General features: G+C 47.3%; 1 protein-coding gene across 1 annotated transcript; it reads left to right on the top strand.

Moving 5' to 3' along the window:
• Nucleotides 1-2277: 2277 nt before the first annotated feature.
• Nucleotides 2278-15097, top strand: LOC121713482 (guanine nucleotide-binding protein G(I)/G(S)/G(T) subunit beta-1-like). The gene is given in 12 exon segments (XM_042098101.1): nucleotides 2278-2375; nucleotides 5593-5705; nucleotides 6150-6188; nucleotides 6413-6518; nucleotides 9234-9297; nucleotides 9530-9568; nucleotides 9570-9693; nucleotides 12414-12480; nucleotides 12954-13155; nucleotides 13524-13740; nucleotides 14186-14301; nucleotides 14996-15097. Coding segments are annotated over 8 exon segments (891 nt in total). The 5' UTR covers nucleotides 2278-2375; nucleotides 5593-5705; nucleotides 6150-6188; nucleotides 6413-6447; the 3' UTR covers nucleotides 14293-14301; nucleotides 14996-15097.
• Nucleotides 15098-18288: the final 3191 nt, after the last annotated feature.

The following is an 18288-nucleotide window of genomic DNA, read 5'->3' as shown; positions in this document are numbered from 1 at the left end:
AGTATTTGATTTGGTCAAGTCAAATATAGACACAGCTACAGCTAGCTGTCTAGATAACTGATAAATTATTGAGTTACACAGATATCCCCTCTGTAATTGATGAGCCTGGCTCTCTCTGTCTGTGTGTGTGTGTGTGGTGTGTGTCCACCCTCCTGAATGTAGGTGGGGGATTATAATAGCTGATGGGTCTGGTGACGATGGAGGGTGTACGCTAACTGAGGAGGCTTAATGGGGTTATGAGCACTAGCTAGCTAACTCAGGTGCTCAGGTGGAGGTGATGGGCATACACCAGCAGTGCCAGTGGTACTGTGATGGGCATGGACCAGCAGCGTGGCATCAGTGCCAGTGGTACTGTGATGGGCATGGACCAGCAGCGTGGCATCAGTGCAAATGGTACTGTGGCAGTGGCCCCCTCAGGGTGATGGATAGTAGGCACTGACTTGGTTCTAGACTGGGCAGCAGGCACTGAGCTGGTTCGAGATGATTGGTACCAAGATGGTTCCTAGATATCTGGTACAGAGCTGGCTCTAGAGAATGGGGTTCTGAGCTGGTTCTAGTTGCCTGGTACTGAGCCCGGTTTCTAGGTGATCGGGGGCAGGGCTCAAAATGAACAATGTCCCGGGGACCATAAAAATGCTTCCAGGACACAATAGAATGATGTCTGGGACAACTCTGGGACAGTAGAAAAATGGCAAAGCAAATTTCAAAATAGATCTGAATCTAATAGAATCTAAACCTTCTCTTTCTCGCCTGAATAAAATAAATAATACAAAATTTGACCTGGCGTAATGGGCAGCTGGCAAAAGCAGCATTAGCCAGCTGATCTGTAAAGAAGCAGTTTTGTACACGCAGCCTTAGCCTACAACACTGTTTACTGCTCTTCGAATCACTGTAGGCTACAATGTCATTTTTGGTACAAATACAGTATAAGATACTCAAATGGGATGGGTGCTTGCGTTTCCTTAGGAATCCGCCGTCTTGGTTTTGTATGAATAGTAAGTGACACATAGGCTGACACAAAAATAGGGCACGGGCGGTAGGCCTAATGGGTCATTTTCCGATATTCCTAGGTTAACTTACCTAACTAGCAGGAAGGTAGGCTAGGAAATGGCATTTGTTTACATGACATTGTGAAAATTTTTGACTGATCGTGTAGGTCTACGGTTACACTGGTGTTCTAAAAAAACGAGATGACAGCCCTCTGACTAAAACATTGCGTGTTTCTCTGTCAGTGACAGACAAAACGTCACCAATACCATGCTGAGCTAAATAGCCTACTGCAACTGCGATTTGACAAAACGATAGTGTTGCAAGGTAGCCTATAACTATGAAAACAGTTATTTAAGTTAGTATTTGACATTTTGCTGTGGCAGTTCTAAGCTATAGGCTATCTTGAGAAAATAAACAAATACCGGAGAGCAGCCTCTCTGACAGCTTCGTGGTAATTTCTCACGCTACTTATTGTTTTCACTGAGATCTGTGGCCATGACATCACACCAAACTGACATTGAAATTAAAGACGCATAAAAATAGATTATTGACGTAATATTTTACAACCCTGTCTGTCAAAAGACGGACAATGAGAACGTCTAGTGCAACCTCAAAAAAGAATCATAAGCGCAACCTCTGAAAATGAGTGTTGTATGAAACAGCAGATGATTAATGTTAATAAAATGGTATTTAATAAATTAAGTGTTCAGAACTTACATGGTGGACCAGAATGAGTTAATTAAGTGATGCAAGTTACTGATTAGTATGCTGTTTATTATGTAGAATGGGAAAAAACAAGAACTTGAATTTGGGACACTGGTGGTTATGTCCGGGACAGTGCCAAGTAGAATTCGGGACAGCTGCGGGACACTGAGGGAAAAAAAACGTTAATTTGGAGCCCTGGATGGGGGGACTAAGCTGGTGCTAGATGACTGGTAGTGGGCTGGTTCTAGGGAATGGGATAGCATGTACTGAACAGGTATTGAGTCACATCTATGAAACCGATCACGGCTCTTCACGTTACTCTAGCTTACAGCTACAGGGTGTCTCTCGCTCGCTCACTCGCGCGCGCACACACTCTCACACACGCACACACGCACACACACACACACACACACACACACACACACACACACACTTATGTGTGTGTGACCCCAGCATTAGGCTTCTTAAGATCCATGACACATTTCCACGCCCAGGTGCCCCCCTACCAGCCAATGGGTGCGCGGCAGGTTAGGGCCAAACAGGTAATGCGTCTGTGTAGCCAGGTCTTCAGCTCCCTCTCAGACTCACACACACACCCTCACACACACTCTCACTCTCGCTCCCACTCTCACACACAGCAGCTCACACCTCACGACTGCCGGGGTCACTGCAGGAGGCAGGTAAGCGACTGGACACCTGGACCGGGAGCATAAGAGGGAGTGTGTGTATGTTTGAGTGTCTACTTCTTGACCTGTTGTAGTGGAGATGTGTGTGTGTGTGTGTGTTGGGGGGGGGGGGGGGGGGGGGTCCTTGGGTGTATGCTGAATGTGGGGAACAGGTGGGATGAGTGTGAGCAGGCCTGCAGGCATAGTGTGGTTGGATGTGCTCTGCCTGCCCTCGTTGAGTCTGGACTGGAGAACATAGGCAGACACGGATGACTGTTCTAAGGTGAGGTACTGAGGTACTTCATGAGGAACTGCTGATGGTCTCCACATTCTTGCTGAACTTAGGCTGGTGAGGATGAGAAAGAGAGAGAGAGAGAGAGAGACCCAGAGAGAGAGAGAGAGAGAGAGACCCAGAGAGAGAGAGAGAGAGAGAGAGAGACCCAGAGAGAGAGAGAGAGAGAGACCCAGAGAGAGAGAGAGACCCAGAGAGAGAGAGAGAGACCCAGAGAGAGAGAGAGAGAGAGACCCAGAGAGAGAGAGAGAGAGAGAGAGAGAGTGAGCGCGCACAAGAAAGGGCAAGGAAGAGAGAAGTAAGGAGGGAATGGAATGGGTTTTCAGTCAATGTGCAGAAAGAGTCAGTGTGTGGTGACTAGGTTCAGTAGTGATGGTGAAAGTGAGAGTGATCTTGAGTATGTGTTTGTGTGTGTGTGTGTGTGTGTGTGTTTGTGGGGGGGGGGGGGTGTGTGTAAGCTGAGCAGGATGAGGATTGGGGTCATGGAGAGCTGCTTCTTTAGACCATCAGCAGGTTGGGTCTTAACCGGATTGTCGTGGTCCAGCTGAATCAACTGTGTCCCTGGATTATGTCAATGACATTGGAGAGAGTCTCAGCCTGACCCAGGACGTGTGTGTGTGTGTGTCTGTGTGCATGTCCATTCATTCTTGTCCTTCATTCTTGTCCTTCCATCTATTCTATGTCTGGCCTCTGGCATGAAAAGCGGACATCACTGTGTGTGTGTGTGTGTGTTTGTGTGTGAGGGAGAGAGAGCGGCGAGGGCATTGTATTTTGGACGTGTGTGACGAGGTACTGAGATACTTGATGCTCAGGAAGTGTGTGTGTGTGTGTGAGAGAGGTGGGGTGGATGGTAAGGGTGCAAATTGTAGGAGACGGCACCCAGAATATGTGATTTAAACACACTGCATTGGATTGGAGAGCAGAAAAGGTGGGGGGGGGGGGGGGGGGGGGGGGGGAGATGAGTAGGAGGGAGATAGAGAGAGAGAGGTGTGATTTTCAGCACTAGGCTAACTCGCAGCAGAATCCTGTTGCTTAGTAACAGCTTCTGGTTGGCATGGACACCAGTGGATTTCTTTTCTGAAGGGAACAGGCCGTTGCTGCTGCCTGTTCTATTGTCGCTACGGTTATGCTCACGAGGGGGTAGTGTGTGTGTGTGTGTGTGTGTGTGATGTGTGCTGATCTGAGAGTATTTCTCTGATTTTGCTGCTCCACACCTGCCGTTGTTTAGTGGAGTCAAGGTCCAGCAGAAGTGCTGTCCTGTCTGGAGTCTCAGGAGATTCAGTGATTTATTTATAGATCTGTTGGTTCCCATAACCTCTCTGAGTGTCCAGCTAGCCTACCTACAGATCCACACGCTTTGGAGAGAGAGTCACTTAATGCTTCAAAATATAAACATTTTGACACTTTTGGCAGTTCAACAGTTTGGGTGATTTCCATAGTGTGGGGGACACCTCCTGTTCATTTTCTTCCTTGGCTGAAAGGACCATTTAAATGCTTTGGGGAACTTCAAAGTCTGAAGTCGAGCTAAAGCTGATTTGATAACAAGGCAAAATCTACTTGATATTTTAATACCATGAGATGGACCCCAAGCACAAGCATCGGTGGGTCAGCACACCATGCTCTCGTACATTGTGTGTTCATGTGCAAATCACTTGGCTCATTCTGTGACTTTGCCCGTCATGTAAATGAAGGCCCCTCATATTAGTTTTCTTCCTCGTCTAAGAGAGGACCTCTGACTCAGACGACCCCAAAGCCGTTCAGTTCATTATCCAGGCCTCAGTTTTCCAAAGCCGCCTTAGCGCCACGTCATTCCTATGTATTACTTTAAGCTCAACCTTCACATTTAGAGGTATTTCCTGAAACGTCTTTAGCTAAGGATACCTTTTGTGAGGGATATTTCCTTAAGATTGGTCAGGAGGACTCTCAGCTATACCTTAACACAGTTTTCTGATAAAAAAACATTTTTTTAAGAGCTTAGAAATATTGTGTTAGGAAGGTTGGGGGAAACTACTTAGAGGTGGTTTGGGAAACACTTTAAAAAGTGAACAACTTTGGTAAGGTTTTGCCTTTCCAGTCTAAAACATTGAGACATTCTATTATTGGGAAACCAGGTTGTCTCCCAGCACGTTAGCAATAGAATGATATTGTTTGTTTTTTTACCAAGAACCGGAATTTCTTCTATGTGTGAACATAGAGATTGCATTTTTTTGTCTAAAACTATCGCGCTAACTTGCTAAAAGTAGAACAATGTGCCTTTCTGTCCCCACCACCTGCAGCGATGGTTGGCACAGCTAGCTGTCTTGCAACCAACAGTAGTTTGCTAGCTGCAGTATTCGTATGGATGGCTCTGTTAGCTAGCTTCCTAGCTTCAATTGGGTACTAGATACATCTGTTAGCTAGCTTTTGTATTTATGGCACTATTAGCTATCTTGCTAGCTGCAGTAGCCTATTTCTTTGGATGGCGCTGTTAACTAGCTTGCTAGCTGCAGTAGCCTTTTTTATATGGATGGTGCTGTTAACTAGCTTGCTAGCTGCAGTAGCCTATTTCTATGGATGACAGTTTTTGTATCGATGGCACTTCTTAGCTGCAGTAGCCTGTTTGTATGGATGGAACAGTTAGCTAGCTTGCTAGCTGCAGTGTTTGTATGGGTGATCTCTGTTTGGCAATGTTGCGCTGTGTAAGTGTAGGCTAGTTTCATGTGGATTTCCTCAAATACCAACCTGCAGCATAAGAAAGTGTGCTGACAACAAGTTGCTGAGGAGATGTCGGCTGTGGCTATTCTCCTTCATAGGTCACTGTTGCATCAGTATGATCCCAGATCAAGTCTTTAAAAACCTGAATTGTGTTTTAGTTATTAGCCCTCGAACATTTCCTATGTGCATGTGTGTAACTCTCTCTCTCCCCTCCCTCCCCCTACCCCTCTCTTTCTGTGTGTTCAGATCAGTGCGTTTCCCAGAGCGAGGTCGGAGAGAAGCACACACACTAGCAGGGGAAAATGAGCGAACTGGACCAGCTACGCCAGGAGGCTGAGCAGCTCAAGAACCAGATCCGGGTCAGTCAAACACACGCACACACATGCTCACACACAGACACAGACGTGCACACACCACAGACGTGCACACACGCACACGCATCCACACATGCTCACACACCTACACACGTTTACTGCTCACACACATACACACATTGTGCTTTTTGTTCCCCTTCTACTCCATGACTTTGTTTATGTTCTATAAAAGTCTTCCCTCTCTCTCATCACCACCTATGTGTGTGTGTCTGTCTATCTGTGTTCTCTCTATCTTTCTGTCTGTGTGCCTTTCTGTCCCTGCCTGTCTGTCTGCCTTCCTTTCCGTCCCATACATACACTCGTATGCATACACATTCAATTATACTCTTGTCAGTTTGTCCTGGACCCACATACTGTCTAGTCAGGCTGGTTGCCTGAGGCTTACGTTTTGACTGAAAATGGTGTGTGTGTGTGTGTGTGTTTCCTCAGGATGCCAGAAAAGCTTGCGCCGATGCCACCCTGTCCCAGGTAAATTAACGTCACACACACCCACACACACAGGATGAGGATGTGAGATGGTGTGTGTGAGAGGGAGAGATGTAACTCTACTAAATGACTAGTGTTCTCTATTGTGTGCATGGGTGTGTGATTGTGTGTGAGATAGAGAGAGAAATGTAGCACCTAATCTGTTGCGTGATCGATGAATGTGTGTGTGTTATGGAGGGACTACAGTGTGTGTTGGGTGTGTGCAGATCACAGCCACATCGACCCAGTGGGGCGGATTCAGATGCGCACCAGGAGGACACTGAGGGGTCACCTGGCCAAGATCTACGCCATGCACTGGGGAACCGACTCCAGGTACCGCACCTCTCCGCCCTCCCTCTTCTCTCCCCCCCCCCTCTCTCTCTCTGCCTCTCTTTCTCCCTCCTTCCCTGTCTCTTTCTTTCTTTTTTTTCTCTCCACCAGCATCCCTTCTGTCCTCCCTCCTTCCCCATCTCTTTCTCACCCCCAGCAAGTTGCTCCAGGGAGACTGGCCCTGCAATTAAATGACATCTGCAAGTCGCTTTGGATGAAGGCATCAGCCAAATAAAGAAAGACCTCTCCATGTCTTTCCCTCTCTCTCTCTTTCTCTCCCTCTCTCTCTCTCTCTCTCTCTCTCTCTCTCTCTCTCTCTCTCTCTCTTCCTCCCTCTCTCTCTCTCTCTCTACTCCATCACAACCCATGGTTCCTATTCATCCCTCTGTCCTCTCCTCCTCTCTCCATCTCTTCAAACTTTTTTTTTCTTCTCTTTTCTTCTCTTTTCTTCTCTTGTCTTTTTATTCTCTTCTGTTTTTCTTCTCTTCTCTTTTCTCTTCTTCTCTTCTCTTATCTGTTCCCTGCTGTCTTTAGTGTCATCATTACCCGTCATTGTTTTTCAGCCAGAGAGAGAGAGATGATTGTTTGGGTGTGGCTGAATCCTCTGATTAACCATGATCCTGTTGGAGAGCAGTGTTATTTTCCATACTCTCTCTCCCTCCAACTCTTTCCATCTCTCTCTCCCCCCTCCCTCTCTACCTGCCCCTTGTCCTCTCATCTCCCTCTCTCCCTCCATCTCTCTCTCTTCTCACTCTCTCTCTCTTATTTCCCCCTGTGCACATGCATCAGCTGAATGTTGGGTAGCTAATTGCTAGCCAGCAGGTGTGGCCCTTCCCGGAGGGAGCCAAGCTGCTTTGTCATGTTGCTTCTCTGCGTCACACACACACACACACACACACACACACACCATCCACACACACACTCATAGCCACACAGACCAATTCTCCTTCTTTCTCTCTGAGTATGGTGGTCTGTATGTGTGTGAGAGGGTCATATGTGTGGATGGTGTGTGTGTTTGTGTGTGTCAGAGAGAGACTAGTGTGGACCCTGAGCTGTGGGAGTGTGTGGTTTAAATTTAGTTGCTAATGTTGGGAGTTAATTGTTGGAAGCACCTAGTCTTGAGCACAGAAACCAGGACACCAGTCTGCCAACACCAAAATAGCTTTGCACCTCGTCAGGATAGCCAGGGCTAACAGCAATAGCTATACACCTCCTCAGGCTAGCCAGGGCTAATAGCAAAAGCTATATACCTCATCAGACTAGCAAGGGCTAACAGCAATAGCTACGCACCCTCCTCAGGTTAGCCAGGGCTAACAGCAGTAGCGTTGCATCTCCTCAGACTAGCCAGGGCCAACAGAAGTAGCTTTGCACCTTATCAGACTTAATAGGGCTAACAACAATAGCTGTGCACCTCATCAGGCTAGCAAGGGTTTTGCAGCAATGACATTGGACCTCAGCAGGCTAGCTAGGGCTAACAACAGGGTGGGTTAATGTTTTGGTGGTAAGAGGCTAACGTTTTTATGCTTCTAGCAGGGTAATGTAGTATTTCTGGTTGTAGGGTAGGCTAATGTGTTTGAGGTTAGGAGCTAATGTTGTTGTAATAGCACAGTAGTCTAAAATTCTGGTGGTAAGAAGCTAATTAGCTGGTTGTTGCATTGGCAGCCAATGTGAACTGAGGAAATACAAATTATTTCCCCAATTAAGCTCATTGGGTATCGCATATTGGTGCTACCATAACATGTAGGATAACATGCAGGGTGTATATTATCATGCTATGTTCTAAATCAGTATACCAAGTGTGTATGAGAGTTGGTTTCGGGCTGTAATCTAGGAATGGACAGTGAGTTTAATTCCACTCTGTCCTTAGTGCTTGAGTATGCAAGGTAAGGCTGATGCTCTCAATCTCCCATAAGCATCTTACTACCAGAGAGACACTGTTGTTGTGGTATAGCATCTCGCTACCAGATAGTGTGTGTGTGTGTGTGTGTGTGTGTGTGTGAGAGACATGCTCCTAGAGAGATTGTGGTTGTAGTTTGACATTGAGTTTGTTTGTGTGAGTGTTGTTGAGTGTTTCTGTGTCTATCTGTCTGTCTGTGTATTTTGGAGATGGGTGTGGTGTGTGTGTGTGTCTGTGTGTTGCTCAGTAAAATCTAGATCTGCTCTTGCTGTCGCCATGTTCCTGTTTAGTGTGAAGATGAGTGGCTTTGCATATTCAAAACACTACAGACAAGCTGCGTGTGTGGGAATGCGTGTGTGGAGTTTGCATCTGAATAGGACACTGTGTGTGTGTGTGCGTGTGTAGAGAGGTTTGCATCTGCATAGACACTGTGTGTTTGTGTATGTGAGTCTAGAGATGTGGGCCCGGTTTGGCCGTGGTACTGATAACAGTCCTTCAGGTTAAATCCACCTTTCCATATGGAGTCAGCTTCACGTAACTGTGTGTGTGTGTGTGTGTGTACGTACGTACGTACGTACGTGACAAAAGCCAGTAAAGAATCATAGAGGCAATATTTGCATTTTGTTTTGCATGTCAACAAGGAAATTCCACTCAAGTCCATTTGATTATTAACCTTTCTGTTTTTCTGTTCTCTCTATGTCTCTCTGTCTCTTTTTTTCTCTCTCTTTCTTCTTTCTTTCTTTCTTTTCTTTCCTTTCTTTCTTTCTTTCTTTCTCTCTCTCTCTTTCTCTATATATATTTTTTTTTTTCTCCCCCTTTAGGCTTCTAGTCAGTGCATCCCAGGATGGCAAGCTCATTATTTGGGACAGCTACACCACAAACAAGGTAACACACACACACACACACACACACACACACACACACACACACACACACACAAACACATACGTTAGCCAGTGGTAGATCTTTGATGTTTGTTTTACTAAAGCACTGAGAGATCTTCGCCTCTGGTCAAACCCCTACTGCATGCATGAAGAGTTGAGCTGATTGGTTGGCTAGCCCTGACGTTTTTGTGTGTGGTGACTCCGTGTGGTGACTCCGTGTGTTCCGTTCCCAGGTCCATGCCATCCCCCTGCGCTCCTCGTGGGTCATGACAGTGCGCGTACGCCCCCTCTGGTAACTACGTGGCCTGTGGAGGTCTGGACAACATCTGCTCCATCTACAACCTCAAGACCCGTGAAGGCAACGTCCGTGTCAGCCGTGAGCTGGCAGGGCACACAGGTAACACACACACACACACACACACACACACACACACACACACACACACACACACACACACACACACACACACACACACACACACACACAGGATGGAAATTGGCACAAGCCAACAGCTATAAATGCTGGTAAAATATGAAAGTGGCTGGTAGATTTCAGACACAAAGTAACAATTGAATATTGAGTGCCTGGTGAATTTGCCAGTGGCTGATAGATGTACACATTTTTAAAATTTGATCTCCATCGCTGACAAACACACACACACACACACACTCATCACCTACAACGTGAAGTACAGAGAGGTTCTTTGAGCCATGAACTGAAGGCGGCTGCTCCACCCAGTTAATAAGGCTGCTAGTGGTATACACTGTGATGTCATTAAGCTAGATGCACAACAATCACACACACAAACACACACTAGTCATCTACAACCTCAAGATCAGCAAAGGAATTGGCAGGGTAAACAGGTAACACAGACACACTGCGCGCGCGCGCACACTCGCATTCAGGACTAAGGTGACATACTCACACACCAGTGTTATGCACAGCCTGTCCAAAATCAGCTGACACCCATGGTACGAATCAAACAAAATATTTGTAATTAATTAATGAATTAATAATTAACTAATGACATTATGGTCCTTTGCGTTCCAGTCAGTACAAATTTAACCAAAAGGCTTCAATCAAGTAATAGGCCCTAGTTATCAGCAAATATAATTTGCTGCCTGGGCTAGTCTAGCAACTCTCCGTTGGCTTGCAAAGCTGGAAAAATTAAAACTTCGATAGGGCCGATCACATCGTGTATAGAGACGTTAGGCGGGCTTAACATAATGATTGATGGCAGAGTTGCAACGGTTTGGCTTGAATTCCCTGCTACTTGAAAACCAAGAAGATGGATGTTGCTGTTGGCGAACCAGCGTGACACGAGTTAAGCTTTTTTTAAGTTGGCAAAAGTTTGAACTAGCCAACTAGCTCCGCTGGTGAGAAAACACATGGGACTCATGAGTTGTAGCGCTGTCCTATTGTGTGCAGAGGGAATTTGAAAGACAAACCGATTATCCCGCCCCTCGGACTGAGCACTGCCAACGGTGAGTCACCAGACCCTACATTTTAATGTAGGTCTGGCTCGTCAGGCTATTCTAAAGCATCACTGGCTGACTAAAGATGCAGAGAGTGTTAGTTGTCCCAGCTGGTCAAGCTGTGTGATTGGAGAATGGAGAATGGCGAGTGGATGAGAGTTGTGGACAGAATTCAAACCACCAGTGTTTGTTGTGCTTTCTGTAATAAACCGTTAAAGGTTCCGTAAGATTCCGTTCCGCAACAATTCAAGGTTCTAAAACTTTATGTTGAATTCAGAGCCCTAGAGAGAGATAAGGCTCTGATCAGACTGAATTTAACAGGGGTGGAATTCAATGGGAGCCTATGTGTAGTCTTATGGAAGCTTACTGTATTTTAACTGGCTATTAATTGATATATGCAATTTTGACACAGGATAATAAACAGGCCGGGTAAAATAATGCTGACACTACTGCATTGTTTCCATCGTATGTCACAACCCCCCCCCTCCCACACACACACACACACACACACACACACCTGTAGGCTACACACACACACACACACACACACACACACACACCCTCACCCTCTCCCTCCTGTAGGCTAAACTAAACGTTTGTCAGACTAGAGAGAGTTGTGTTTGTGCTGCATTTGTAGTGGATGCTTCAGATAGGTTAAGCGGTCACAGAGGCCAAATCTGTTCGGGTTAGAACTTGGGATACAAATTAACATGCAAAAAAAGCAGGTCACATCATTTTCTCTCTAATATGAAGTCACAGTTGGCTTGAAATATAGCATTGGTTGTGTCAGTGTATAGTTCGGTTTGCCTGTGAATGGACCCCACGTATCACTGCCACACACACACACACCACACACACACACCTTCATAAGTTCATTAGCACACCTGACACCTCACACAGATATGTTACTACTATACACACATACACACCTGCAGCACACCACATCACCCGACACACATACACGAAACCACACCACACTTGGAGCAGTAAGATGGGATCCAAGCACTCGGTGGATCCAAGCTGTGTGTGAAACTAAACTGTGTGGTGTGTGTGTGGACCTGAGCTTCCTGAGCTACGGGGCTGACTGCTCTTCACTCTTAATTACTATGTGATAAATGAGAGCCCATCCTCACACACACACACACACACACACATACACACCAGAGAACTATCGTCCCACTGGTGTCTGAAGCTGCCTCACACAAGTGGTAGCAGCCTGTAGATGTCCTGAATCAAGACAGATACACACAAGTACACGTACGCACGTACACACGTTTATGTCAGACATGGAAGACACGTCAGACTGTGCACACACACACACACAATTGCACAGGCAGGTGTGTGGCACACACTAACATGCATTACATGCAAGACTACACAAATACTCACACACTCATGCGCACACAAATACACACTTCCACACTCTCATGCGCACACCTGTAGGCTTTGTGTAAGATTACAAGACTACTGAAGAGTGGCAAAGAAATAAATGTATTCTCCTTCCCTCCTTCTCCTTTATCACCTCTTTTTGCCCCCCCCCCCCCCCCCCCCCCCTCTCTCTCTCTCCTTTGCCCTTCCTCCTCCCTTTCTCCTTTTCCCTCTCTTTCTCCCTTTCTCCTTTTCCCTCTCTTTCTCCCTCAGGGTACCTCTCCTGCTGTCGTTTCCTGGATGACAATCAGATTGTCACCAGCTCTGGAGACACCAGCTGGTGAGTTTGGGTACTGCAGCACATGAACACTTCAGCCAGAACACACACACGCACACACAGTAAAGGTGTGTGTGGTGGAGTCTAGGGCTGTCACTTTTTATTCGATATTCGAATATGCATTTGAACATGACATGAAATATCAATGTCAAACTATAAATGAACTATTCGGTTTTTAGTGCCATGTGTAGCACATTTTTACAGTCTTAGTTTGTTTTTTATTTTATTGTTTGCTATCTCATCCAGTAGCGAGTGCTCTAAACGTATTGTAGCGTTGGCCCATGACCAAATCAAGCCAATAATAGCCAGTAGCCACAATAATGACTGGAGCCAGAGCCCTCAATAGCCACCCTGTTAACCGTTAAAGATAATGTAGTTTGCCGACTCTGCAAAAAACAGTTTACTTACGCATTTGTGTGTGTTTGTTGTCTGCCTCCTTAACTGTGTGTGTGTGTGTGTGCGCTCCCCCCCCTCAGTGCTCTGTGGGACATTGAGACTGGGCAGCAGACGACCACCTTTGCGGGCCACAGCGGAGACGTGATGAGCCTCTCCCTGGCCCCGGACACACGCTCCTTTGTGTCGGGGGCCTGCGACGCCTCAGCCAAGCTGTGGGACGTCAGAGAAGGCATGTGCCGGCAGACCTTCACTGGACACGAGTCCGACATCAACGCCATCTGTGTAAGGCTCACTCACTCGCTTACACTCTCTCTCTCTCTCTCTCTCTCTCTCTCTCTCTCACTCGCTTACACTCTCTCTCTCTCTCTCTCTCTCTCTCACTCTGTATCTCCCTCTCTCCCTCTCTCTCTCTCTCTCACTCTGTATCTCCCTCTCTCCCTCTCTCTCTCTCTCTCTCTCTCTCTCTCTCTCTCTCTCTCTCACTCTGTATCTCCCTCTCTCCCTGTCTCTGTCTTCTGTCTCACACACACACACACACGCACGCGTCCATCACATATACAGCCACACACTTGTCATTATGGGCTTGGTTGTATGTTGCTGTATGTTAAGGCCTTGTGTGTGTGTGTGTGTGTGTCTGTGTGTGTGTTCAGTTCTTCCCCAATGGGAACGCGTTTGCAACGGGCTCGGACGACGCCACCTGCAGGCTGTTTGACCTGCGCGCTGACCAGGAGCTGATGGTCTACTCCCATGACAACATCATCTGCGGCATCACCTCCGTGGCCTTCTCCAAGAGCGGCCGCCTGCTGCTGGCCGGATACGACGACTTCAACTGCAACGTGTGGGACTCCCTCAAGGCCGACCGCGCCGGTGAGACACACACACACACACACACACTTGTACATGTGTACCATGTTCACACACACACTCAGTCACACTCAGGTCACACTCAGGTCACACACACACACACACACACACACACTCAATCACACTCAGGTCACACGCGCACACACACACACACACACACACACACTCACACTCACACACACTCAGTCACACTCAGGTCACACACACACACTCAATCACACTCTGGCATAGTTGCCAGCAGTGGCCTAATGTTTAGGTGACCCTGTCACATACTCAGTGTGTGCGTACTTTAAGTGCTTTTATGAGTGCTGGTGTGTATGCTTTGTCGTGTGTTTGTGTGTGTGCTTATGTGCTTCGGTGTCGACTGGGTCATGTGTTTCTATGTGCATCACTGTATCGGTCTGAACTCTAATTCACTCTCTCTCTCTGTGTGTGTGTGTGTGTGCAGGAGTGCTGGCGGGGCACGATAACCGCGTTAGCTGCTTGGGCGTAACTGACGACGGCATGGCAGTGGCCACAGGCTCCTGGGACAGTTTCCTCAAGATCTGGAATTAAAGCCAGCAGGTAAGCCAAACACCCGTGTGTGTGTGTGTGTGTGTGTGTGTGTGTGCGTGCGTGCTAGGTGTTCGGCCTTAAAGCGCACAGCTATATGGTAGCATATCAGTCCAGGGTCCAACATAAGATTGTCCTCCCATTGGTCCCTCTGGCCAACATATCGGATTTGTACTGCCCCCATAGTCCTTCTGGCCCCGAAAAAGTCACTTACATAAAACTGTTTTTATGGCATTGGAATAAAGCCCCTCTTTCTGTTAGCAGCTACGTTTAGCTCCAACCAGTTCGCATCACAGATGAGCCGAAATGACTCGTGCTAGTGATGGGCAGAAAATCACAGTAACTGGCCTGACATGCTCGTCTGCTTGCCCCGGGCCAGTAAACCTTGGTCAGTCCTTCACAGGGTCATCTAAATGATTTTGGAAATAGTGCATCTCCAAATCAACCCCATACTGTAGCATAGCACACAAACACACACACTTAGAGCAGCAGAGCTAGTGTTCCTTCATGACATAACAGGAAGTGATGTCATGTGAGCGTGGTTGACTCTCTGCTGCCCCCTGCTGTTTGACGGTAAAAGTGCAGCTCCCCTCTCCAGACTCTTGGCCTTTTTTCAAAGCTGTGTGTGTGTGTGTGTGTGTGTGTGTGTGTGTGTTTTCAGCTTGGTCCTCACCAGTACGTTCTGCTCTCTGCTCGTCTGTTGCAGGTGGCATCCGGACTCCAAAGTTGACTGGAAGACCATTCTAACATCAAACAAATCGTTCAATTTTATTGCATATCCAATTTTCTCAAACACAGCGGAAGAAAAGAAAAAAGAAAACCTCACTCACCCCACCCGCCCCCCTCCCCTCTCCCACCCCAAACTAAACTCGGAAGGGCAGAAAGCAGACAAACTAAGAGCACAAACCCCCCCCCCCCCCCCCAACCCTCCCTAGACGCATGAGCCTGATAGGGCGGGGCCACTCAAACATGATTGTGATTGGTCATTCCTCTCGGGACCATGATTGTGATTGGTCATTCCTCTCGGGACCATTCTGGCCTGCCCCCCAACCCCACCCTGACCACACCCACACGCCCCGTGCCCCGCCCATTTCCCTGCTCTCTGTTGGGTAGGTTGGTTTTGTTTGGGTTTGATTGTTTTGGTTTATTTCTTTGTTTTGTTTGTTTGTCGTCCCAGTTGATAACCGCAGGAATTAGTGTATCCAAGAATCACAAGAACGACACATCACACACAACCCAATACCACTTCACACACACACACACACACACACACACACACACACACACTCCACCCAATACCACTACACACACACACACACACACACACACCACCCAATACCACTGCTCAAACACATACACATACGAGCATCAGCCAATGCCACTGCTTCCTTTTCTGTCAAACTATTATTAGACTTTCTGACACAAACACACATACAGAACAGACACGCATTCACACACACACAGGTATGAATGCACACTGTCATTTTTAAGCCGATTTCTTAAGTCGTTGGCCAGATAGACACACAGATGATTACGTCAGCAGGCTTCAGTTCCTCCTGCTGCCAGGAGGCCTCAGTCCAGCCTTCAGGGTCATGTCCACCCCCCTCTCTCTTCTCTTTCTCTCTCTCTCTCTCTCTCTCTCTCTTCTCTTTCACTCTCTCTCTCTCTCTCTCTCTCTCTCTCTCTCTCTCTCTTCTCTTTCACTCTCTCTCTCTCTCTCTCTCTCTCTCTCTCTTCTCTTTCACTCTCTCTCTCTCTCTCTCTCTCTCTCTCTTCTCTTTCACTCTCTCTCTCTCTCTCTCTCTCTCTCTCTTCTCTTTCACTCTCTCTCTCTCTCTCTCTCTCTCTCTCTCTCTCTCTCTCACTCTCTCTCTCTCTCTTCTCTTTCACTCTCTCTCTCTCTCTCTCTCTCTCTCTCTCTCTCTCACACTCTCTCTCTCTCTCTCTCTCTCTCTCTCTCTCTTTCTCTTTCTCTCTCTCTTTCTCGTCTTTGTGTTCTCTTCGTTTGCACAACTGTAAGTGTGTGTGCTGTCTATAGGATCATGTCTCTAACCAAGCACATGCTATTCCCATCATGGAGTCCCAACCCAATCCAACCCAGCCTGACCCTGAACCCCCCCCCCTCCCCAAACCCCACCCCTCGCAGTCTGGGTCTTGTAGAATAATGAAATGAAGAGAACCCATCGTTTATTAATTTAATTTGTCTCTGGTTTTGTTCTTTTGTGGTTTCTTTTCCTGGGTCTGAGTTTGGACTGGTGTTATGCTTGAGGTGGTGGTGGGGGGGGGGGAGGGGGGGGGGCATTGGGCATCAGGCATCATTCCGGATTTCCTTTTGGAACGCAGGCGTCGGCGCGGCAACACTCCCCTGTCCGACTGAGCTCCGCCTGCCAGAGAGAGACCTGTTGTAAAAATCAATGTTTGAAAATAATGATATGAAAACTTTTTAAGTTAAAAATAAAAAAAAAATGATTTTGGTTGTCTGCCATGGATGGGGTAACTGTTAGAATCGCATGCTGTAGAATTGCTTATAAGAGGTGCATATGGAACTAAGTCCTTTTGATGTTTTTCTTTGAGAAAATAACCTGTTGAGTAGACCACCTTTCTCACTATGATATTTATGTTCTTTTGGTACTCTGTGCATAAATACCGAATTCAAATCAACTGTCAAAGCTATGCACCGAGACCACACACACTGATTACCACACACACACACACACACACACACACTTCCAAACACATTTAGCTGCACTTACACACTTCTGAAATGTAAAATCATTCTCTATCATACATGAGCCCACACACACACACTCAACACAGCCTCACACACAGGCAAAGAATAGAACAAAGAGCTTTTGGTTGTTTTTGTTTCCTGTAGCGAAGGAGCCCCCGTGAGTGTGTATGCGGACGGCCGAGCCCTTTTGTAAGCAGCAGGTGTTTGCGGGAGGCGTTTGGGCGGCAGACGTGCCGGTCGGTGTCGGTCGCCGTGGCTCCCCATTGGCTGGCCGGCCGCCAGGCCAGGCCCTCTGTAGCAGTAGCCCACCTCCCCCCCTCCCCCCACACTCTGTACAAACAATGTGCTGTTATTGTGCGATAGGCCTGGAGTTGGCAAAAAATACAGAAATAAAAAAAAAAAAATACAATTAATTAAATTCCCTTTCCTTTTCTCTCACGCTGTCTCCTCTCTCTCTCTTCCTCTCTCTATATATCTCTTTATCTTTTCTTCTATCCCTCTCTCTCTGTCTATCGCTCTCTCTCTCCATACAATTAGCTGTAGACCTCTGCACCCACCTGTACCCCTCACTTTTGTATTTAAGTTTAAAGTCAGTGTACAACCGAGAGCTGGATGCAGGATAGAAACTATATTAAAATGTACTGTTATTTAAAATGTAATAAAAAAGCAGTTTGAGACGATGTGGCGCCTTACTGCCTCATTTCTCTGGGAGGGGATGGGAGGGGGGGATGAGGGAGCTACCAGCCAATCGGAGTTGGAGAAGCTTGCAGAGAGGTGGGGCTTTCTGGCCCCTCCTACACCTCTGGCCCTGTCTTGACAGCTGTCATTAAAAGATCCCCATGACAACTGAACTGGAAAGCATGATGTCCTGTCAGGATGGTGGAAGCGTGAGATTTCAGTCTGAGATACTGTGTGGAGCGAGACCTGCACTTGCGACAGTCTGGGCTAGACAGGTCACACCGCAGGACTCCGCTAGAGAAGTCACACCGCATGACTCTGCTAGACAGGTCACACCGCATGACCCGGCTAGACGGGTCACTTCGCAGGACTCTGCTAGAGAAGTCACACCACAGGACTCGGCTAGAATGGTCACACCGCAGGATTCGGCTAGAGAAGTCACAACGCTAGGAGAGTTGGCTAGGACACTAGAACGAACTGAGGATCGAGGTGGTCAGCACACACAGCGCGAGACGAGTCTGCTAAAACGCTGGAGCGGGACGAGCTCCGAGGTCCAGTCAGAAACACCAGGGCAGTGAGGAAACATCCCA

This window comes from Alosa sapidissima, chromosome 7 (genome assembly GCF_018492685.1).
Source record: "Alosa sapidissima isolate fAloSap1 chromosome 7, fAloSap1.pri, whole genome shotgun sequence".
Classification (NCBI taxonomy): domain Eukaryota; kingdom Metazoa; phylum Chordata; class Actinopteri; order Clupeiformes; family Clupeidae; genus Alosa; species Alosa sapidissima.
This window is presented reverse-complemented; position numbering and strand designations above follow the sequence as displayed.